Raw genomic sequence first — 25,087 nt, 5'->3', positions numbered from 1 at the left:
GTGTAGAGACAGTTGTATCTAAACAAAAGAGCTAAATAGGTGGTTGCACTGGAGGGCTGCCAGCAAGACTAACCAGTATGGTACTTGGCTACCTGTCATATGTGATGGCGAGACAGAATTCATTCATTTGGGATAGGTCTACTTCAGCTTTACCCTTGTTGCTGATGAAAAACAGTTCTTAGAAACATCATATGAGTATTTCTTTTTAGTTTAAAATCGCAATTGCATTCACTGTGTTGAGCCATGAAGAGAACTACGTAGCTTGTTCTGAAATTTCAAAGGTATACATATTGACATTAATTTCCCCACAGTTTAAATAAAATTTACCCAAATGTTCTGATTTCTCTAAGAATATGATTTGTAAAATATTAATTACTTTCAGAAATAACTTCTAATGTTGACTTCTGTACTATAATTTTAGGAGCCACACCATGAGGTGTTCCCAGAAGAATGGGAGAATAAAGCAAATGACTTCCAAAGGATGCTTATTGTTCGTTGCTTGAGGCCAGACAAGGTAAGGGTGGGCTTTGAGAGCAGCTCTTATCCTGCCCCCTCTCTGCACAGCCCAGTCAAACCTGAATTTCTTCATAGACTCAGGGTGGGTGAACAGATCTGAAGAAGTAGCTTGACTTCCTTCTAATGGATTTCCTAAAATATGTCTACACTTAGTTACCCCATATAGATTAATAGAATGTATTTTTAGTATTATGTTTTTTATGATTATTCTTTATAATTTATGTTTCCTCTGCCTCACAGACGTCTCTCTTTTCATACTGTAACCTCATTTTTATTTTGTTTTGTTATGTTGGTGGAGACTAGTCAATGACATTAACTTCAAGTTTATATGTCAGAACATCTGGAGTGTCTTTTCTAAGTGTAAGTCTATATACGCACACAACACACACGTGGGCACACATGCTCAGCATTTAGACAACGAGCGGAATATTTTAAGACTTTAGTCATTGTTGACACAAAGGACAATATCAGTACTGCTATTTTAACTTCTTTAATTATAAATCTACAACAAGCAAAGCAGCAAACCTGCCATCTCAGCATATTTCAATACCTATTAATGACCTCACTTGTATTAATCTATAGAAAATGAATCTGCCTAAAACTGTTGACTCATATCCTCAGAGATGTCAGTATAAAGTAAGCGGTAGGTTATTGGGGCACTACCATAACTGCCCATTGGTACAAACAAATTGAAGTTTTACATAATTACTTCAAAACTCACAGTGTCTGCAATTTAATTTATTTTCAAAGAAAATACTTACGTTCCAACACTTCTCCCCATATAAAAGCAGAATTTAAATGGTAAAAACAATAAAGAAAAATATTTTCTCTACATGTCAGTGATAATCTGAGGTACAGATGTTTCTTCTGAGCCAATAGCCTGCTCAGCTAATGCCTTGCAGGGCTTAGCCAGGGCCCAGATATCTTAGGCATAGAGGTCTGTCCACATACTTTCATTGTTTAGTCATAATACAGTCTACCTTGTATTAGATTTATCTTTATAGAAAACAATTGTAGGATGTATTTTTAAACATCTTTAAATAGAGAAAGTCACAATTCTGCCCTGTTCTGTGGGGTTGAAATAAATAAACACTTGTTGGGTGTCTGTGAACCTAATTAAATGTAGCCTTTGATGACATTTAAAAGACTAACTTTTCAGAGAAACTTCAGGGGAAGCTTCAGAAGTTTCCTTCCCATCTGAAGGAGGAGAAAGTGAAATGCTTGCAACACATGGGCCTTTGTCTTGTCATTAAAGGTGGTTAATGAGCCGTTTCCTAATTGTGACAGCTTCACCTGCCTTCCTCGGAGTTATGTTTTTGAAACCTGACACTTTAATCTGAAAATAGATTAAACTATCAAATAGATCAAATATTACTTTCCATATTCATTTTCTTTTTGAATATGGGAGTTACATAGAATGAGGATTTTTTTGGGGGGTGGGGGGGTGGGGGGGTGTTTTTTTTCTTTTGGCTGATACATTATTTTGTTTGTTTTTAAATTGTGCTTAAGCTTCTATATCATGTTGTTCTGTCCATACCTTAGTCTTCTGTTTTACAACTTTTTCTTATTTATTCAAGATTTTTTTCCTCTAGAATTTTCCATTTTTCTTGGATAGTGAGACAGTCACAAAATATTTAGCAATATTTCAGTCTTCTTCTTCTCCTTCGAGCAGTATTTGTTTTCTTCTCCTTCTCCTTCAATGTGCATTTAAAGAGAAGATAGTGGGCACAGACTTGACTTCGCTAGTTGAATGTATTTACTTAGCTGCCACTGTGAACATTTTCCAAGACAGTTCCCTGCCATCAAAACTAGAATTCTGTGTTGAGGTTTAAGGGTCATAAGGCTTGATTGCTGCCTATACTTGGAGATTGCCTGAATTAGATAAGTCTGTAGATGAAGTTTGTTTCCAACCTGGTCCCACAGCCCTTAGTCTCAAATAGACACATAGAGGCTTCTGTTAATTATAAACTGCTTGGCTAGTGGCTCAGGCTTCTTATTGGCTAGCTCTTTTTAAAATATTAACCCATTTCTATTAATCTGTGTATCTCCTTGAGCTCTTGGCTTACCCGGTGATACCCAGACCTCTTGCTTCCTCAGCAGCTATATGGTATCTCTCTGGCTACTCTCTGGGTTTCTCTTCCCAGCCTTCTTCTAGTCTGGTAGCCCTGCCTATGCTTCCAGCCTGGCTACTGGCCAATTAGCATTTTATCCATCAACCAATAAGAGAAACATATTCACAGCATACAGAAGGACCTCCCACATCATAACTCTGTAGAGTCAAGAAATAAGATGGTGTTGAGCCACTGCAGTTTGGGTATCATTTACAACTACAGCTATTTTCCATCTAAGTGATACAATTAATTGGTCACCAGTATCTACACCACCGCACCCATCTTTAATGTAGAAATAATTATTAGAATGTCCTTCTATTATCCAAAAACTCCATGCTCTTTATACCTAGTGCTTCCAGGCACTCCAAGTTTTAGGGTGAATTGATCATTTTGAAAATGATACACTGCATGTTTGTTGTTGGCTACTAGCTCACAAATAATGACACAGAAACTTCTTGTTAATCATAAAAGCTTAGCCATTAACTTAGGTAGTCCTACTAGCTCTTATAATTTAAATTAACCTACTTTTACTAATCTATGTTCTACCATGTGGCTCAGTTACCTCTACTCTGTAACGCATATCTGACCTCTTCAGTGTCTCTCTGACGTCTCCTGTGTACCGAGATTCTTCTTCTCTTTCAGTTCCCCTCTTTCCCCAGAAGTCCCACCTATTCTTTCCTGCATGGCTATTGACCATTCAGTTCTTTTTTAAACTGATCAGAAGGCTACTTGGACAGAGACTCACCTTTATAGTGTAAGCAAATATTCTGCAACATTTCCCCCTTTTTGTCTAGTCAGTAAAACTACATATAATAAAAACAATTATCAAGTAAAGATTACATTCACAGTGAACAGTTCATTTGTATTTGGCTAATTTGGAGAAATTACTCTGTTATCCATCCTATCTTGATGAGTCCAAGGTTTTATACTTAAACCACATTTATCAAAACTTATATTACCAGCCTAAACATATCCTTTTAGACCTCAAAACATTTTCTTAGATAAACAACTTAAGCTTTTATTTTTCTCAACCTTATAAACTTTACATCTCTTCTTTTTAATTTGATAACAAGGGAAACAGTATAACCATGTGGTCTGGACTTCAACTCCCATCAGAGACCCAAGAAGGATATAATATTACCTGAGTAAATAGGCAGAGCAAGTAAGTTCCAAAACTTATAGAAATGACTGAAACTTCTGGCTGTCTAAACAGTCACCCAGGGTTCCTCTGTAACATTGCAGCATCTTTCTTTAGCCTACAGGCCTAGAATATCCAATAGACTTTTCTGTGAAGCAGAAATTTTGAAGGACTTGGCAAAGTTCAGCAGATGCCTTCTTTTGTGTCCTGCTTGTCCAATTTGAACAACATACTCTCGGTAGTTGAGGGAAAGGCATCTTCTTCCCAGCAGCTAACTTTGCCACGAATGAAAGCAAACTCCATATGAAGGTTCTTCAGTGCCTGGCATCCTTTTTTGAAGTAAATTGGTGATGCTGGGAGTAGATGTGACTCACTTTCATGAAAAGCCTTGTGTTACTAAAACATCTTAAGTGCCATATTCTGTAGGTCTCTGAAGTGTTTGAAGATCATCTGTTTAAAATGTATCTCTGTTTGATCTTGAAAACATACCTGACTATAAGTTTGATTGTTATAGATGACTAACTGCTAACCTGTCTTATTATCCTAAGTAGCTTTCAAGGACTAAAACTTTACAATGCATTTTTAAATAAGCTGCCAAGGTACAACACCTTAAACTAGAATAGAAACATATATACAATGTAACAAAATAACCTTAAATTCATATCAATATACAAAAATCCATACCAATGTAAAATATTTGAGACTAGTAGTTGTTCTATTAGTTTGAAAATATATTCAATAAGTTACCCTTTTAGCCTATAACTCCTATATCCCCCTTTTCAGAATGAGGTCTCTGAATCTAGTCTCCTTTGTTTAGTTTTCTACTTGACCATGACAATAACAAATTGTAATCAACCCCCCCAAATGATGACAAACATCCACTGAACAACCAAAAACCGTCCTCTAAAAGTGTGGCTTCCAGGAGTAGAATGATATTAGCCTGGTGAGGAGAGGAACAGTGCTATAGGGGATTAATATTTGAGCTAGTAATGTACACATTTCATTTCTTCACTATCTCTAGGCTAAAAGATATTATATACAAACATGTTTGTATGATATATATATATATCAATATATATATATATATATATATATATATATATATATATATAAATCAGGAAAATTAACAAAATTCTTTTGGAGGAGTTGTGGGAGATGGATCCCTTTGAAACACTTCTGTAATACCGTATGGTCAGGAGCTATAGGTACCAGGCTTTCTAATGCTGTAGTTTGAAAAAATTGGAAAAATTCTTGCTAAGTCATCAGTAGGAAAAGGAGATGGGCCCATAGTTTCCCTTAAAATTTAACAGTTATACTATCTTATTGACAGAAGAAACATGTCAAGCGGAAAAGTACTGGGTTGTGCAGCGTTTGGAGTCCATTTATAAACCGAAGAGCTTCCAGCCACAGTTCTGTCATTCTAAACTGTAAACAAAATGCAAATTCATCAGCTTTCAATAAGAAACTTGTCAGGCATGAGTTAATAAGCATCTCTGACCTCAGATAAATCCTGTAGAAATTTGCACTGACTGGAAAAGCATGCCCAGAAAAACTGAGGGCTTCTCCCTGCCCTTGAGAAGATGGCTGCCTAAATGAGGCAGTAATGTCTGCTACAGACAGAATTCATTTTACAAACCTGATGCTAGAATGATCAGATTGCAGATGCAGACAGGTCTCTGAGCCTGCAAGCCTGATCACTGGCATAGCCTGTCTTTGCCTTGGGAGTTCTAGTCTCCCACTGGGAAGTAAGCAAGTTTTGTTCAGTTATAATGTGAAAAGTGCAACTGTGGAATTTGTCTCCTCTCACCATCAGGAGAGAGACTCACATTCCTGACTGGGCCCCCCAGTGCTAACAGACACAAGAGTCACCAGAGCAACAGCCATGTTTACCTGTGCAGACAAACCAGCGTATCGCATTTTCACAAACTGGGCCATTCCTATATCAAATGGGCTCTTAGGAAACGCCAGGTCTCTGTACTTGTCATTTTGTTTGGAAAACTATAATATTGTGAAGAGGTTAAAACTTACTTTGGGAGGAAAGACGCTTGTAGGATGAAGAGTAAAAGACCCAGAGACAGATATTGGGGTTCAAGTTTCAAGCTGAAGATCAGAGAAGCAAAGCAGCCAAGCCAGTAGATCTTACCTCCATGCGGCTGAAATGGCAATCCTGTCCCCACGAATCCTCAGAGACAAAAGGCTGTGAATTTGTCTCCTCCTCCTTATATTCTTCCTCTTTCTGCCCAGCCATATCACTCCTGTCTCTACCTACCTAGATTAAAGGAGTGTGATCCCAGATGCTGAGATCATCTTTGCATGAGCTGTTTCTTTTAGGACTGGATCAATTTTGTGTAGTCAGGGTGGCCTTGAACTAACAGAGATCCATCTACGTCTTAATCCTGAGTCCTGGGATTAAAGGTGTGTTCCACCACTACCTGACTTCTATAGCTAACTAGTGTGGCTGCTTTGCTATTTTGATCTCCAGTAGCTTTAATAAATTATATACAATATACAATATATCACCTGCTGTTGAATTTGTGTTGTGTTATGTTTTGTTGTTGTTTTAATCTGATGAGGAAACAAATCCCTTTGTGAAAAGAATGGTAAAGACAAAGACAAGGATAAGGGCTAGGATGGGAAATTAGGATATTTTAATATTTCAGCAGTGAGTTTGTTATTTGTGGTAGTTCAAAATAGCTGAAGCATGAATTAATTGTCTAGAAGTAAACCCTGTGTGTATGTGTATAAATTTATTCTTCGATTTTGTTGTTATTTAGACTTTTTGGACTTAGAATCTCAAGCTCATAGAAATTTAATCTTGAAACTTTCTATTTGCTCGTTGAGTAGCTATTGAATATTAACGAACAGTATTGCCACCTCGCTGGGCAGGTCCTTGTTACAATAGTTTGGTTGTTTGTCTTTTGAGATAGTCTCACTATGTAGAGCAGGCTGACCTCAACCTCATGATGTTCATTCCTGCCTTGGCCTCTGGAATGCTGGGATAGGTATATAGCCCATACCTGTTTGTATCAAAGCACTTATAAGTGTGTGATTTATTCATCCATGCCTTTGCATATTTGCATGGGTCGAAGAAAGTATTGAAGAGAGATTGAAAAGTCTAATTTTGGCCAGTAAGATGACTCAGTGGGCAAAGGTGCTGTAAGCCTAGTGACCCGAGTTATGGCCCCAGAACCCACATGCTAAGAGAAGAGAGACTGTGAGTTGACCTCTAGCTTCCATACTCACCAAAGGTCATAATACTCACCACACAACACACACCAAATAAATAAATAAATAAATAAATAAATAAATAAATAATCTAATCTGACCCTGGCTATTTCTCCAGTGGTTCTCAGCATTCCTAGCCATACACATGTGCAGGAACAAACATTTGCCTGACTATTAAAAAGCATTGTGACATGCAGATTTTTACTCACAAATCTCATTTGAATAGATGTTGCTGAGAACAACACAATTGGTGTTTGGAGTCCCTTGTAACTGTTTCCAGAGGTTAGTGTCTTTTAAGATATTGGGCATTTGTAATTTGCTCCTGCAGTTTGCTCCGAGTTGAGAGATGTTCCCGGGCATGTGGAATTGCTGCCCTGGGCTGGCATGTTGTATGCATAGTCCCATCCTTGTATAATGGCAGCCATTCTGCTAGCCTGACTGTGGGGTCTTCATAAGCACTTTGCATTACTCCTTCCTCCGAGGTAGTTTGTGTTCCGCTCTACAGCCAGCATGCTTGCCTTCCCACCTACCAACTATGCCAATTGACCCTCTTATAGAGGTGCTCACAGCGCTTTGTGTGGCAGGACTGATTAGTTTGTGAGAACAGAGCAAGTACTTGGAGCAGACATACATATTTCAGAGCAGGGTTAAAAGTGCATTTGGTAGTTACTGCTTGAGACGCAAACTGGAGTTAGGTAATTAAATACATTATATGTGTGCTGTTAGCCCTATGAACATCTGTAGCTGTAGCTTTCCATCAAAGGGAATGTGAGTTTCAAAGACTGCATGTGTACATGAAATAAAAACTTGTTTCTCTAAAGAGGCCATGTTAAAGACAGCTTTGAAGGAGTATATTGCCATTTATTCTTAATTCTGTCAAGTGGTCCTGTATTTAAAGGGGGAAAACTGAACACTTAACAGACAGCAAGGAAGGGGGGAAAGTGCTCCCCAGAGGATCCAGTACTGTAGCAGGAGCTGGTGCTATATTCGCCAGAGGCAGGATACTTCTCTGGTTTGGTTTCAAGTGCACACCTTCGTTCTTAGAAAGTCAGAGGAGACATTGCCCATTGACCCCACACCCATACATGACTTTGAATAAGGAGTTCAGCTCCTTTATTGGTGTGGCATTAATCTGAAGAATATTATCATCAATGACAACCCAGAGATGCAAGGTATAGTTCCTCATTGGAAAATAAGGAATGGTATAGGTGAATGTGTCCTTACTATTAACACGTTTCCACTCCTCCAGAGACTCCCCAACCCCTAGAATTCTACTTTCTCAAACAGGCCCCAAGAAAATTCTCCTATCAGAAAACCTGCCAGCCCAGCTTGGCTTGTTTCTTGAGTAATAGCTCGTGTCTTTTTACAGAGGTCTGCCTCCCCCAAACCTTGATTGTATCCATCCTTTTTGTGAAGATGCAGGAGGTGTGTAATGTATATAATTACTGCTTTGGAGTTGTAGGAATATAGTCAGTGTTTTAAAACCACAAAGCCTCAACCCTACACAAAGAACTACAGGCAAGGAAGAAATGCCGAGAGTGGGAGAGATAGTCTCCCCCAGGGAAGAGCACATCAACTGATTGTCCTATACCAAATGGTCAGCCCTGAAAACATATATACAAGTAACCTTATACAGACCAAACAGATTATGGTTGAGAGAGAGACAGGGACAGAGACAGAGGCGGGGAGGGAGGGAAGAGAGGAGAGAGAGCAGGGAGAGGGTATATGGGAAGGCTTGAAGGGAGAAAAGGGAAGGGAGAAATTATGTAATCATACCACATAACATAATCTCAAAAATAATAAAAGAAATAATTTTAAGAACAATTTCTTTTCTTCTCCTCCGTGTCTTGGACACTCATTAAAAGAAATGAAATTGTTTTTGAATTTGGTGGTTCATACTAGTCAGTAGTGATTATTTAAATCATCTGTAATTGTTTTTCTGAAAGGTACTTATGTCCCCAGTGTAATGGCCTGGATCTCCCCCTTTTAACACCTCATCTTTATAGCCAGAGTATGGTTTGTTTGGTTTTGAGACAGGCTCGTAGGATGTAGCCCTGCCTAACTTTGAACTTGTAAACTTCCTTCCTCGACTCCCCAGTGCTGAGATCACAGACATGTGCTAGCAAGCCCAGCAATTGTTTTGTTTTAAAACCGGAAGATTTTGATTGTCCTCTCAAATATATTCTCATTCCTTTTAGGTTATCCCCATGTTGCAGGAATTCATAATCAAGAAGTTGGGGCGTGCTTTCATTGAGCCGCCCCCCTTTGATTTGTCCAAGGCATTTGGGGACAGTAACTGCTGTGCACCACTGATCTTCGTGCTCTCTCCTGGAGCAGATCCGATGGCTGCTCTCCTGAAATTCGCTGATGACCAGGTACCTTGCAGCAAATGCAGTTAGCTGACACCATTGCACTCCTTTCAAATATCAGGGTTTTTTGTTGTTGTTGTTGTTACATCCAAAGTCTTAGAAGATGAAAGAAAGCTAAAAATTGTTGCTCCACTGTAGGAAGAGTTTGGGATTCTGAAACTTGACAGAGCCCAGAGAAAATGATACTCCATGGCAATATTTACATTAAAAGTAGCTCTTTATACAACTTGTGAAACTAAAATTGGGGGGTCTTGTTATGGTGGTACACACTGTTAGGATTTGCTGAAGGAGATGGAGGCAGGAGGATCATGAGTTCAAGACCAGCCTGGATTTTTTTTTCCCCTCCACAGCATTTGTACCAGTACATGAACTTGGTTGATTTCATTCAAGTCCAGGCAGTTACTCCAAGAACTTCTGTTCTTGCCCCTCTTCCTCATCTCTAAGGGGGCCTTCTTTGACTCTCAAGAGCAACTGTACATCATAGGCACTTGGCCAGTACATTATGCTCAATTATCTATACTTGTAAGAGGTTTTAAAACATACTCAAATTGATTTGTAATGAATTGCTTAGACCACACTGTCTAGAAGAAGGTACTGAGCAGGTGACTGTGTGTTTCTGAGTTGGTTTTCCTCATTCTGGTATAATCTTGATGACTTTTTGTGGTAAACACTACAGCCGTTTCTAAAACCTACATGATCATTTCATGAAGTTCATGACCTACAGTGAACTTTGCTGGTAAAAACATTTATTAATGTTTTCTCTTTGAAATTTTACAGACGACTTTGAAGTAAATGATGGCATCTCCATTTCATAGTGAGGGGGACAGTAAAGCAGAGAGGGGGTGGCTTCTTGGAAGACACGTGACTTTAAGATTAAAACAGTCTCTATTGGATGGCTTTATACTTGCATAAGCTAGGTTTTGTATGAGTGCTATGGTTGTGTGATATAGCACTCACTGCTTATCACAGAAGTGCTGAGCTATGGATGCCATGATTAAAGATGGAGATGTCTCAAGTAGAGGAGTAGCACAGCCATTGATTCATAAGGCCATCTCAGTTGGACTGTGGAGTACTTTCAATATACTGAAATTTGACTTGAGTACTGCAAAATGGATGCAGGCAGCTAGCTGAGGCACAGTGTATTGGGAATCAGGTAAGAAATATAGTGGCAGATCTAGGGTGGAAGTAGTGGAGGTGTCTCGGAGCGTCAATCAGACATGAGCTCACCTCGGCAAATCAGCATTGCCCCAATACCATTTTGAAATCTTCTGTTTCCTCCGTATCTCTCTCGAGTGTTAGGCAATGTTCTCATTCTCTGGCCCTGTGTCTGCAATACTTCTTCATTGTCTCCAGTTGCTACCTCTACATTTTCCCAAAGTGTTTTCCCCCCCACAGAGTTAGTGACTATAAGCAATGAGCAATTGGAGCAGGTCCAAGATCTAGTCTTCCACTGTTCCTGTCACTGGAGGCCTCTTCCTAGAAGTCTGGTGACAACTACCCTCCTCGCAATGAGGAGATTCAGAAACCACAAATGAGCTGAGGAAACATTCCCATAGAATTTCTTAAGGAAGTTGTTGACAGGGAATCAGTGGTTAATGCTTTTGTCCTCCTTATTTTTTCGGTATCCAAAATAACTGACGCACTCAAGGTGGCAGGACAAGCTACTCTGCCAATCCATATTTTCATTTTGACATTCAATTCCTAAAAAATGTATTTCATGTGTTTTAGAGGTTGCTAAGTGACAGCTGTGTCCTTCAGTATATTGAAAGTTCTTTTAATACTTTTATTTTCTGTATCGTACCTTGACAGCCAAAAACCGAATGTTTCTCTTATTTGCATGATCATCCCTATGCTACATCATCTAAGTGTTGGTTAGTTTGTTCAGGTCCTGTCTGTTTGAACCAATGTATGACACTAAATGACGTTGTTGTTGTTGTACACAGGGCTATGGGGGCTCAAAACTTAGCTCTCTGTCTCTTGGCCAAGGCCAAGGGCCCATTGCTATGAAGATGTTAGAAAAAGCTATCAAGGATGGAACATGGGTTGTTCTTCAAAACTGTCACCTTGCCACCTCTTGGATGCCAACTCTTGAGAAAGTTTGTGAGGTAAAAATGCACATATCCATTTACGAGGGTGTACCTCCCCAATCTAACTTTTTATATACATCCCACCCAAGTGCCTCACATGTCACCTCTTATTGGACAGGCTGCACATTACCGTTGCAGCTGCACCACGGGAAAGATGGGTTCCCACTGAGAACTCTTCCTGGAAGAACAGAGGAAGTCACACAGCCACATACACCTTTCCAGAGGGGAGGGATCACTCAGTATATCAGAATGTCCTTGGCCTGGAGGAACAGGCACAAAGTTGGGAGTAAACCCTAATTTTCACAGCAGTGGCCAGGCCTACAGTAGTTATTCCTAGGCCTTACCATTGACCTCACCAGCTTCCTGCTGACTGACATTGGGGCTGTTTTCATCTTGTATGCACTGTAACCTGTTGAACACTTCTGGTGCTGACCATGGGTGCTAACGGAGGGTTCTGTGACCTCTAGCCTTCAGAACTGATAGAGCTAATAGTGATAAATACTATGGCTTTAGGATCCATCAGCTCCTACCCTTTAAATTACCCTTCTCTCTTAAGTAAATGATTCCAGCTTGGTGCAATATTGATATGTCTAAGTAAATCCCATACTCCCAAATCTGACTGCAGCAAGAGGAGGGATTAGTCTTAATCTAGCTCTGAGCAAAGAATTATTTTTGTAAATATTTTAGAAACATCAGTGCAGATGTGAACATTTTAAGAAGGCTTTAGTCTTTGTGCCCACTCTGAACTACATAGCACCTCTGTAAGCCGTATAGTCCTGTGAATTATTTTTATCAGGAGAGTGGCTATGCTCTGGGCCTTTTCAGTAAAGTGTTGGTGATTCAGACAGAGGTGGATTCTGAGCTTTTGCTTAAATTGCAACAAGTCCATCTCTATTTTGTAGCTGTTTCATTTTCCTTCCAGACTGTCCCTTATATGCATTGAGATAATTCCTCGAGACTTACACTTTGGTTTCTGATTTATTTTCTTGCAGGAGTTAAGCCCAGAATCAACACACCCAGATTTCCGAATCTGGCTGACTAGTTACCCATCTCCAAATTTCCCTGTGTCGGTCCTGCAGAATGGAGTAAAAATGACTAACGAAGCACCGAAAGGATTACGGGCGAATATCATCCGATCGTACCTCATGGACCCGATCTCTGACCCTGAATTTTTTGGCAGCTGCAAAAAGCCTGTTAGTGATGGTTTAAGTCCTATCACCTCAGCCCTGTAAAGCAATTCAAGTGGCCCCTGGTGACCAGGGCTGTGTGCACAGAGTGAAACTATAAATTAAATCGGCCCCCTGCTCTGCAGCACAGTTGGTTTTGATTACTGATTATTGACTGTGCTGCAGTCGATTTTATTAATATTTTATTTTAATTTTACCACTAGCCGCATCTCTGCTCAGCTGAGATATTATGGGCTATCATTAATAATGTAGACTTCTGTTGAGAAAGTCAGCTGTAAGCCATTCCCAGTGCAAATCTGCAAGGCTGGAGAACTTGTTCCAGGATATGAACTGAGCCCTTTGCTATCTGGAACCATCTCTCTAAATTAAAACATAAAAACATTTCCTCCACATAACCATAATGAGAGCCAAAACGATTTTCCTTCTCGATTGATGAGACACACAGGGGTCTTTTCCAGAGCCACCAGGCAGGCAGGGAAAACACCCACTGTTTTCATGATTAGAATTCTGTCTGAATGTCTGTGACCTAAAATTGTTTCATGGTGTTTTGCCGTAATTAAAAATGGAAGGGCTCCTTTATATGAGACACTATGAACCTTGGTAAGTTTTGCCATTCAAAAGCTTACTGTCTTGATGTCTGAACATTACTAAAGTGCACATCAAGAGAAAGCACTAAAACTAAAGTACTTTCATTAAGCAAAAGTTTGGACACACAGAGAGAGGCAGAGAGGGAGCGAGGAGAGAGATAGAAATTTACATATACATTTAACACTGAGTCAACCTTTTCCTGAGCCTCCACGACTTGTGTATGGCTGGCTTTTGCACTGATGAGGATTGATGAGATCTGGTGACTCCCTCACAGGTAGTGAGGGCATCTCACCATATGGTGGACTGAATACAGCCCCCTTTGAAAGTGTGACTTAACATTCCCTTTCTTCTAGATTAAGGCGTCTTTCCTGTAGTACCCACATTTTGGCGGTAGTAATTACATTTAGAGGCATTTATGAAACAGAGCTCCAATCTAAGATAAAATCTCATTAAATCCCATAACAATACTTTACAATTTTACATTTTAACTTTTATGTGGAAATGGTTTTATATTTATAGGGAAATTGCAAATATAAAATAGTATAAGGAGCAAACCTATGTCCTTCTCCATATTTACCTACTGTTAATTTTTTACACCACTTAATTTGTCATTTTGTGTTTCCCCTCTAAATATATTAATATATATATGCATATATACATTAGTGTGTTTGTGTACTGTCTCTGTCTCTCTCTCTCCCTCTCTTTCTCTCCCCCCCCCTCTGTGTTATTCATCCCTTGGCATAACTGGAGGATTGGTTATAGTCTAGAACTTCCCTCAGATACTCAAGCATATAGATGTTTAAACTTCATGTAAAATGGTATGCCATTTGACTAAAACTTATCTTCCTATATGCTAATTTGAGTAATTTCTACATAATATATAATAGAATGTGAATGCAACATAAATATTTGTCAGTTTCCCTTGAGCAAGAAAACTGTACATACTCAGCACCAGCACAATTAAAAAATGTTTCAATCTGATATTGATTAAATTTATGAATGTAGAACAAGCAGAAGACAGAAGGCTAACTATATGTTCATGTATGGTATACACACATACACACACACACACACACAGAGAGAGAGAGAGAGAGAAAGAGAGAGAGAGAGAGCAATTGAAGGTAAGCTAGACATAACCTGACCCTTATCTTTAAATACTTTCCCGAATGTCCAATCTTTTGACACTCCCTTTGTCATTGAGACACAATGTTGTCATGTACAAAGTTCATACCTGCAAACCAGTAGTCAAGTTACCAAAAACTCTCAGAAAATTTAAAGTGTTGTGTTGGGTCATGTTCATAGTTGTCTTGGGGTGCACGTGGCATGCCGATCTCAAATGGGACACATTTATGTGTGTTTTAGAAATAGGGACATTATCTTACTACAGTATTATTGTTAGCTTTTGTAAATGTAACTGTTACATCAATCCATCATGTATTTCAGTGTTGTCAGTTAAGAGGACCATTTCCACAGTAAGAGCATCATCTCCGGTTTGGCATCTTGTTCACTTCTTTGTGCGGTTTCTGCTTTGTCCAGTGGTGCTAGGGACTCACACCTGACCTGTGTGTGCATGAGTGGCAAGTACTGGACTTCGAACTCACTCTCAGGACTCCACCCCCTTTGACCTGAAGCTTCCCCAGCCCTTCTTGCCTAACAACACTGGCATTTCTGAAGAATACACTTCCTGATATCGTCTTAATGGGAATTTTCCCCATTCAGAATCTGTGTGACGTTTCCTAATGATCAGCTTCAGCTTTTTTTGTTGTTGTTTTTATTCTTAGCCACATTGATAAGTAGGTGATACTGTGTCTGCAGTGGATGAAACGGATTTTGATCATTTAAAAAGGCATTAATTGATTGTCCACTGTCTAAGGGTTGTTTTTTTCTTTCATGTTAGGGGGTTATGTTGCACCCTCCACCCATATTTAGTATCTAGTGCGCATGCTTACCTCATGGATTGGTCCTTAAGTGGTTGCTTACTCCCCATTGCAGCACTGGGAACTTTTGATGCTTCTCCCTGACTCCTCGTAAGCAGTGGCTTCTCCTTCCTGTGTGTTTATCTGATGTTGACACAAATATAGGAATTACTGACTTTACCCCAATGATTTACAATTCATTAACCAAGAGTTTTATATTCACTGTTCCAAACTTCATCAGTGGGATCTGCATTAACCTGGTTTCTGTACATATTTCAGGTCCCAGCGTTAGGAATTCTGTGTTAGTAGCTTGGGCTTTCTAATTTACGGCTGTTTCAGACTCACTTTGCACCTATCCTGATCCTGCCACAGAGCTAGCCATTTTTCTGAAGAGTGGTGCTTTAGAGTGGTGAATGGTATTGGAGACCACAGTGAGTATTAGATGAGTTCCTTGGTATTTGAAAATACACCTAGCCAGGTGTGGTGGCACACACCTTTAATCCCAGTATTATGCAAGCAGACACAGGTAGATATTTGTGAGTTTGAGGCTAGTCTTGTCTACATAGTGAGGGCCAGGCAGCCAGTGGTATATGGAGAGACCATGTCTAAAAAACAAAAACAACAACAAAAACAGAAATACATACATATAAATGCACATAGATCACATACACACCCTCTAAAAGTGATGAGTACATGCCAGTACTTTCAATTTCACTGTATCATCCTACATTCTTTCTTGTCTCTCTGGATCCCACATTTGTTTATCTTTTGTTTCACATTGAGACATCTGGCTTCTAACAATTACCTGTTAAGTTGATTAATGATTCAATATATATGAAATAACTCAGTTATACTAGCATGTTTATTCAATTTCTTTAGTTAAATTTATGGTACTTCTTTTGTCAAATATGTTCCTTTCATTCTCTCTCATTCTCCTTTGCTTGATTTTGTATTTTTTTCTCATTTCCCCATTCTTTTTCAAGTTTCTTCTATGAGGAAAACTTATGCTGTGGGATAAAATTCAGGATTCCCTGTGATTTTTTTGGGTTTTGCTAAATAATAAAATTTTTATAGTTACTTTCAGTTTCGAGGAGAGCCTGATTTAGAAATTGGAAGATATAATACAATATGTTAATAACAACTTCATGCTTATTAAAAATGTGGCCTAACCCAAGATCTAACCCAGTGTCCCTGGTTGGCAGGTTGCACACTGTCAGGGGGAGAGGATGGAGTTGGCATCCTCCTTTTCATAACTCGTGAGTGGCACAGATCTCATCTGTGAACATTTTGGTCTGGCATGGGTTTAAAGCAATACACTCCCTCCTCCCCTGCCTGCCCCGTCTGGCCTCTTATGTTTCTGGCTCTCCAGTGGTGCCCTTCACACAGGCTCTTCCTATGAGGTTTTCTCACCACATGGTACAAGTTGTCTTCACCAGCATCCCTTGCCTGCTGGGTTTCCCTTCTGGTAGACCCACTGCTGGGATGTGTACCTGGCATTTTCCTCTGCATCTTCTACTCTGTAGCGATGGATTACTCTTTTTCAAGTCTGAGTTTTGCCCTTTCCCACAGTCCCCAGCTGTTGTCAAACCTGATGGCCCATTGATTCCTTGCTGTTGAGGATGACTGTCTCCCCACACCCTTCACCAAGGAAGAAGGGTGCAAGCAGACTCCCAGCATAGATTTACTTTGTCATAAGAAACTTCCGAAGCTCTACCTCAATCTCTGTTGTTGACTCCCAATATTCTTAAAGGTTTTAGAATGTCCTATTTTCTTCACATTGTCTATTTTGAAATTGCTCCACAATGGCCTAAGAGTTCATAGTTCTTGTGTTGCTTCAGCTGGAAACATGTCCCCCACCCTACCCCTCCCAAAAAAAAAAAATCCTGTGAAATTCAAATTAGATTGGTTTGCTCTGTTTCCTAGAAACCCAGAGTACAGAGCCGTGTGTTGATTGGACTTGAGTCTGAATGGGCAGATTTTTGCTTGACATATCTGTAGCAATATACTTGTGTTTTATTTATCTGGGGGATGAATACAGCCATGTACTATTTACAAGCAAAGGAACTTAATTATATGAATTTAGAAATATATCAAGTCTAAGGCAATGTTCACAGAAAAAATGTCACTCTTCTCGTTACAGGAACAATTCAAGAAATTGCTTTATGGCCTCTGTTTCTTTCATGCTTTGGTACAAGAGAGACGAAAATTTGGACCCCTGGGGTGGAATATTCCATATGAATTCAATGAGACAGATCTAAGAATCAGTGTGCAGCAACTCCACATGTTCCTGAACCAGTATGAGGTACCATAAACATCACAGCAAGGACATTACCTTTTTACTCTTTATCATGTTGTAACTGTTGGTGCCATAAGCAGGGACTTCTGATTAATTCTGCTCTGGTAAAATAAATGGCAAGGTAGTTCCCAACAGCCTATTAAGTAGCATTTGATTATAGCAGGAAATTATAACTGCTTTAGGGAGTAGTTAGGATGCCAATTTGTCTCCAAAGAGCCTGGGTTGTGTCCTTTATTTTGACACATAGCCACCTGTGGGGCTCTGAAAAGTAATGATGGGGCAAGAGAATGACCTGGTTTCTTCTTTTCCGGAACATGAATTCATTTTTCATGAAATAAAATTTTTGTTTTTGAGTCTTGACTAGTTGTCTAGAAATAAACTATTTAAAACCATTTAAAAAGAAGAACAGATTCTGGGAGGAGGCCAGAGAGCCCAACGTCACACCAGGCTCACATCACCCTTCACTATTCTGATTCTCTCTGGGGCTATTGTTATTGTTTTGTTTCCATTTTGAGATAGGGTCTCAATATGTGGCCCTGACTAGCCTGGAACTCATGGCAATTCTCCTGCCTCAGCCTACCAAGAACTGGGATTGAGGGCATCTGTTACCACACCAATGTTTTCCTTTCTTCCCCCCCTCCCCCAATGAGGTACCATTTGATCTCCTTTTCCAGGCTATTCTTGAACTTACTCTGAAGGCCAAGCAAGCCTTAAACTTGAGATGTTCAACCTCTCTCCCTCCCTCCCTCCCTCCCTCCCCCTCCCTCCCTCCCTCCCCCGCCTTTCCTTGCCTCTCAATTCCACTCTCATCCCCCTCACTTTCCCTCTTTCTCCCTCTTGCTTTCTCACTCTTTGTGGAACATCCAATGTTGGGCAGGATGGGATGGATGTTCTCTTTCCTGTTGCCAACCTGGATTTAAACAAATTTGAAACTTCGAAACCTGTCTTGTAAATCACTGCATGAGTTTGTAAGAATTGGGAACTGTCCCAGCCTAAAGCAAATTGTCTGAATTTTGGCAGAATCATGTTTAAATTTAGCTAGATATCTTTAATTAAGTCTATCAATAGAACATAAAAAACAAAATTTTCAAACTTTTAATAAGGCTTGCAAATGGGCAAGGTTGACTTCCATTTCCACGAAAGATGGAGGGCTCAAGTGGAAGAAATATTCAAATGAATCATGAATTTGATGAATTGTTTTCTTATGGTAACACCTACAAGAAGAAAGGAGCTAATAATAGAGATAAAATACAGTACCAGAAGAGGAGGATGTACCTGAGCTAAAATAATCATACAAAACCAGTGAGGAACATTTGTACATAGCAATTTGAGTATCTGGATAACAGAGTCTAGCTTAAAATACAATCTCTAGTGAGGAACTAATTAAAATATGTAAGTATGCAAGTTTAATTAGCACTTAAAAATCAAATCCACTATATCAACATGCTAAAGAGATTTTAAAACACATGATCCTATCAGTAGATACAGAAAATGGCATTTAATAACATCCTATCATTAGTGATAAAAATACTGTCAGTAAACTAGGTAGAGAGAGGAACTTGGTCAACATGAAAAGGAATATTGTTTTAGGAACTGTTCTATTGCTGTGAAGTGACACCATGACCATGACAATTCTTACATATGAAAGCATTTAGTTAGGGTTTGCTTAGTTTGGGAGGCTGGAGCAGTCGCTAAGAGCTACATACTCATCTGCAGGCTAAGAAGCAGAGAAAGAGATTGGGCTTGGCATGGGCTTTTGAAACCTCAGAGCCCTCTCCCAGTGACACACTTCCTTCAACAAGGCCACATTTTCTGATCCTATTAAAAGAGTCACTCCCTGGTGACTAAGCATTCACATATATGAGCCTATGGGGACCACCACAAATATCTACAGAAACTGACAGCTGATATCATGCTTAAAAGATATCCAGTAAGACAGGTATGATGCACACACACGGGAAGACAGCTTTGTGAAGTGGGAAGCATGATGAAGTCAGTCTGTCACAAGGTGAGAAACACCTGGAGTTACCAAAAGCCAGGGAGCCTGGAGCATCCTCCCAGAAGCCGAGAAGCAAACATGCACCCACCATAGCCTTGATGCTGCCCTTATACCCCTTTGATTTTAGTCGCCAAATGAGAGCCACAGAAAAGGATGCTGGGAGAGCAGGCAGGCAATGCTAAGAATTGAACTACAATGGGGAAGATGCCAGACATACAATACCCATAGAAGAGAAAAGATGACAATGATTTAGATATTAAGAGGTGGAGAGAGAAGGAAAAGTCTTGACTTGTGTTACAACAAATGTTAGTAAGTATATGCAACAATTAAGACCCTCACTAGCATTTTAAAACTATTATTAACTCAAATTATATTGATGAACAATAAATAAATCACAACAGAATACAGGAATTTTAAGTCTCAGCACCACCTGAATGGAAATGAACTAAGACAAGAGGAGGACGATCCTGGGGAAAGCTGCAGTGATTAGCAGAAAGAGTAGGAAAAGATTATGTTATTGATAACTTTTAGGAAGATGCTTAGCTTGATGATGGTTAGCCAAACACAGACTCATCCCACACCATGTGCTACTGGTATGTCCTAACTGGCTGGTGACTGCAGCTCTCCACCTTAGGAACTGCCTTATGATGCTCTACGGTACATGACTGGTGAATGCAATTATGGAGGCCGGGTGACTGACGATTGGGATCGGCGTACACTGCGTAGCATTCTGAACAAATTCTTCTGCAAAGAGCTAGTTGAAAATTCAGACTACAAATTTGACTCGAGTGGCATCTATTTTGTCCCTCCTCCTGGTGATGTAAGTATGCCCCCTTTAAGAAAACTAGAAGCAGGAGAACACAAAACTCCCGGGGAACTGATTACATAGTTTTCACAGGTGATTTCCCACCAGATTTTCTAATTTTGTTGTTCACTCTTGTCTTGTTTTTCTATGTTATGTAGGAACAGTGCACACACCATGTACAAAGGGAGTTAGGAGTCTCCTGTACTTTGTCATGTGGGATAGTTTCCTTAGTAACCTGAAATTCTGTCGGCATAAACTTGATGTTTGGGTAAAAAGACTTTGTCACAATTAAAATGAATATACACACGATGGAGGGGTCATAAAGTATTAGCAGTAATAATTAACATTTTATATCTCAGGGTGGTTTTTTTGTTTTTTTAGTTAGTGCCAAGTTATGATCTCACTGCAGCATCAAATAATACTGCATCATTCTTTTATCCCTTCACAAACAAGGAAGCAGATTCATTAAGCTTGATTAACCTGTCAAAAGCCACCAGAGCAGAAAGGCAGGAACCACTTGTGGCACATGGCTACTGCTCTCTTCTGCTCTTCCTTCCAGCCCAATGCACTGCCTCCAGACTAATAACAAAGTTTCTTTCAAAGGCTTTGCAGCATGCTCCAGTCATTTCTCATTTGATTCCAAAGGTCAAATAACATACGTTGAGTTTGGACTCATGGCCACATGCTTGAGACACATACAAAATCACTTGCTAACTCCAGCCCATCATCTACTAGGGCTGATGCTGGGGATCACAAGACCAATAATTTGGTCTTGTGACAACAAGACAACACTTGATTTGTCAAGTGTTAACAAGGGATATATGTGACAGGGCCCGCATGATAAAACTATTAGTGATGAAACCTTCATTGCCATATATTCATGGGTGTTTATGATTACATAAGTGTTGGTGAAAACATGATCTTTTAATGATAAGATTTTATACATATTTATTTATTCATTTTTATGTTTATGAGTGTTTTGCCTATATTTAAGTGCTCAATGTGTGTGCAATGCCTGAAGAGGCTAGATGAGGGTTATGAGATTCCTGAAGAACTGGAGGTGTAGGTGGTTGTGAGTTACCTGCTGTGGGTTCTGGGAATTGAACCCTTGTCCTCTGCAAGACCAGCAAGCGCTCTTTAACTGTTGAAATATCTCTCTAGCCTCAGAAAATATAAATTTTGATGCATGTTCATATAATAGAAAAAGTGTACACATATGAATAAAAAGATGTACAATATGAAAGATATGTACCTCAGGATAGCACCACTTAGATAACCTTTATTTCTAAATCTAGGTGTATTTTCCAAGATGAGAGTAAACTGGAATAAACCAGAAAAGATTATTTGAAATATAAGAAACTAAAAATAATAATAATAGTCATCACCAAAATGAATGTGGAGGGAACACTTACAATCCTATCTCTGAGGAGGCTAAAGCAGAAGGATTAAGAGTTCAAGGCCAAGCAGGGCAGTGGTGGTGCACAGCTTTAGTCCCAGCCCTTGGGAGGCAGAGGCAGGTGGATCTCTGAATTCAAGGCCAGCCTGGCCTACAGAGTAAGTTCCAGGACAGCCAGGGCTATATAGGAAAAATTCATCACAAACAAGCAAGCAAACAAATTAACAGAGTTCAAGACCGGACTACATAGTGAGGCCCTGTCTCAACATTTACAACAAAAAAAGTCACCAGAAAAATGTAATACAAAATTTGTCTAGCATACAGAAATATTGGGGTGTCTTGGACAGTTATAAAGCCTTTCTCAGCTTAGTGAGCATGTCTTAGGGGGTCAGGGTCCTGGGAAACTGATAGTCATCAAAACTGCTCTGAGCCAGTGGCTTTCAGGGTCTTAGCTTTCAAATTTGGAGAATGAAATTTACAAACTACAGACGGTAAATTTGTTTTTTAGAATTTTTTGTATTATTATTGTTATTAATATTATTATTATTATTACATCCCTACTGCAGTTTCCCCTCCCTCCCCATCTCTGACCCTCCCTGAAACCCCCCCTCTTCCTGCCCCCACTCCTTCTGCTTCTGTTCAGGAAAGGGCAGGCCTCCCATGGATACCATCAAGTTGCAGTAAGACTAAGCACCTCCCCATGTATTGAGGCTGGACAAGGCGACCCAGTATGAAGAGTAGGGTCCCAAAAATCAGTGAGGAGTCCCACAAGAGGACCAAGCTACACTAATGTAAGATTTGTGCAGAGGGCCTAGGTCAGTCCCATGCAGGCTCCCTGGTGGTCGGTTCAGTCTCTGTGTGCCCCTATAAGCCCAGGTTAGTTGATTCAATGGATTGTCTTGTGGTGTCCTTGACCTCTCTGGCTTTTAGGGAGGTTTTTTTGTTTGTTTGTTTTTTGTTTTTTAAAGATTCATGAATGGGGCTTTAAGAAGGGTTATAGACAAGGACTGGGGGTGGGGGGAAGGAGATAAAAGATCGAGTAGAATAGAGGCCCTGGGAATGGATGCCAATGAACTCTTAGTGTGGGGGCTAAAGGGCTTAAGCAGCAATGGAGTTGAGGAATGGGAAAGGAGGTAAGCTGCTGAGTCCAGTTGTCCAAACCAAGGAGTCCAGGTGCCTCCTCTGGGCTTCAGTCAGTCCTCACAGAGCCTCTAGGCAGAGGTGCTCGGTTCTGAGCAACGAGAAGGAGCTGGATGCAGAGCTCTCTTCTGGAGTTCTGGCCTCCAACAAAGACATTCTTGGAACTGAAGCTTCGTCCTTGCCCAAATATCTATCTCCCATTGTCATTGCTAGGACAAGCTTCTAAATTTTATTACCAGAAATCTCCTTCAATAATAATAATAATAATAATAATAATAATAATAATAATGATAATAATAATGTTTTAGTTGAATGGCACATTACCTTTTTAAAATTTGCCCATGTTGTCATTAGCCCTTGGCCTGGGCTGAAAGAAGGGAAAGCATTCAGTGTGCAGTCCCACGAGCTCATCCTCTCCATGGCTTGAGGACTGAAAAGCGTTGTCTCTGAGCCAAGTCCTACCTCACAACTGACATCTAACCTCCCGACTTCTTGCCCTTTGTCTTTGCAGCACAAAAGCTACATCGAGTACACGAAGACTCTGCCACTGACCCCATTACCAGAGATCTTTGGGATGAATGCCAACGCCGACATCACAAAAGATCAGTCAGAGACACAGCTGCTGTTTGATAACATACTCCTTACCCAGGTGTGTGTTGGGAGCACCCTGAGCCGGAGCCAGCACAGATCTGCCCATGCTCCACCCCCACCCCCACCCCCATCCCCATCCAGCAAAGCCTCCTGGCAAAGATCTGCCAAAATGAAGGAGCTCTCAAAGCAAAAGGGGGGAAAATACCTACATAATCCCTCAATTATGGACTTCAGCATAGAGAGTGTGGACATTTGGCATTTTCTTTTCATCAGTCTTGTTTCTGAACAAAAGCATCTCTCTGAATCTCTTGCTTCTAGGAATTCCAGTTTGTTTTGTTGTTATGCCTAAGCCTTGCCCCCAGTACAGCATATGTTAGATCCCTTTCATGTCTCTTAGATGGAAACCATCATTTTAAAGGTACCTGGGAAGTGATTTGGGAGCAGGATCTGTGTACAATTTTTCCTGTTTTATTTCCTAGTCTCCTACCAATTTAACAGCAGTTGTCTATTTTATGATTCATCTTTAATATCCCAGGACATTTCACCTAGTTTACATAAAAAAATTCCTTTTACACTATTAGATAACATAATGCTTAAGTATGTGATAGCAATATTGCAAAATGAATTTAAATAAACAGTTGATCACTGGGAGGCACTGGAAGGCATGCGGCCTGCTGGTGGAAAAATGTGCCCAGGGTGGGTAGACGGGAATCCAAAGTGTGGGCAGCAGTCAGTGCATTAAACAGTTGTTAATCCTGAGTCCAGCGAGAGGCATTCTCGTTCTTTAGAGGAGAACATCACCTGTTTGTAATTTTTGAAAACAAATTAACCTAGATGCCAGGAGTTCCTATGGAGATGAAATAAAATGCAATGAACTAGGGATGCACAATGGTTTAGTTAGGCAGATTTTCCAATGCTGTATCCAGGTGTTTTTATGGCTTCTCCCAGTGAAACGGTGATGGTTCCTGTTCCTACGGTACTGGCCCTTGCTAGCACTGCTTTGAGAGCTTTGTATATGACTTGTAGTACATAGGGAACCAGGGGAATGAAGGGCCATTGCTCTTCCTGTTTTGTAGATACGAAACCAAGGCACAAAAGAATTAAGTAGTTTGACCAAAGTTGGATAGTCCAGTTTTGAGGCCATACTGGAAGCCAAGGAGTCTGGTCTCTCACTGGTTCCAGAGCCCTTTCTAAAATGCTACCTGTGCTCTCCTTCAGATTCTGTGGCTGGGTCAGACCTAAGATGCTGAAAAGGCCCAGAATCAGGAGGAGTGGGGTGTGTTATTAAAAATGGCCATGTCCACAAAGCCCGCACTTGAAGTTTCTGATAGTATGTCATTTTCTAGTAAGACAAAAAGGACACAGACTGCTTTTAATGCCCACCTCTCACATTGATGACATGAAAACCTGTTATTGCCAGAGTACACACAAAAGTATTTGAACAAACGTAAGTCAGTCAGTCCTGGGGACTTCAACTGCTTGTCATATATGATGTATGTCACACTGCAGAACCCATAAAATGATGTATGTCACACTGCAGAGACCAGCACTGCAGAGCTCTGGGAGCTAATTGTTGATGACAAGACTTGCTCTAATGTCCTTGCCTAAAACATCTCAGAGAAAAATGGAAGAGGCAGACACCAGAGTCGAGAGTGTAATTTTTGCAGTGATCTTTTGTTTATGTTTAATGGTTACACTCTATTTCAAGAAGGAAAATTATAGA

The 25,087-nt window shown here is 40.1% G+C and overlaps 1 protein-coding gene across 1 annotated transcript in view; it reads left to right on the top strand.

Moving 5' to 3' along the window:
• The window catches only part of Dnah7 (dynein axonemal heavy chain 7), a 215,011-nt gene that overhangs the window by 169,361 nt on the left and 20,563 nt on the right, over positions 1-25,087 (top strand). Inside the window, exons 54-60 of the mRNA XM_035438832.1 lie at positions 422-514; positions 9,189-9,365; positions 11,303-11,464; positions 12,439-12,639; positions 17,278-17,439; positions 20,067-20,252; positions 23,285-23,422. Of these exons, the coding sequence (XP_035294723.1) occupies positions 422-514; positions 9,189-9,365; positions 11,303-11,464; positions 12,439-12,639; positions 17,278-17,439; positions 20,067-20,252; positions 23,285-23,422 (1,119 nt within the window). The remainder of the gene's footprint in view (positions 1-421; positions 515-9,188; positions 9,366-11,302; positions 11,465-12,438; positions 12,640-17,277; positions 17,440-20,066; positions 20,253-23,284; positions 23,423-25,087) is intronic.

Source organism: Cricetulus griseus, chromosome 2 (genome assembly GCF_003668045.3).
Source record: "Cricetulus griseus strain 17A/GY chromosome 2, alternate assembly CriGri-PICRH-1.0, whole genome shotgun sequence".
In the NCBI taxonomy this organism is placed as follows: Eukaryota; Metazoa; Chordata; class Mammalia; order Rodentia; family Cricetidae; genus Cricetulus; species Cricetulus griseus.
Note: the sequence above shows the minus strand (reverse complement) of the source record. Positions and strands in the feature narration are given on the sequence as shown.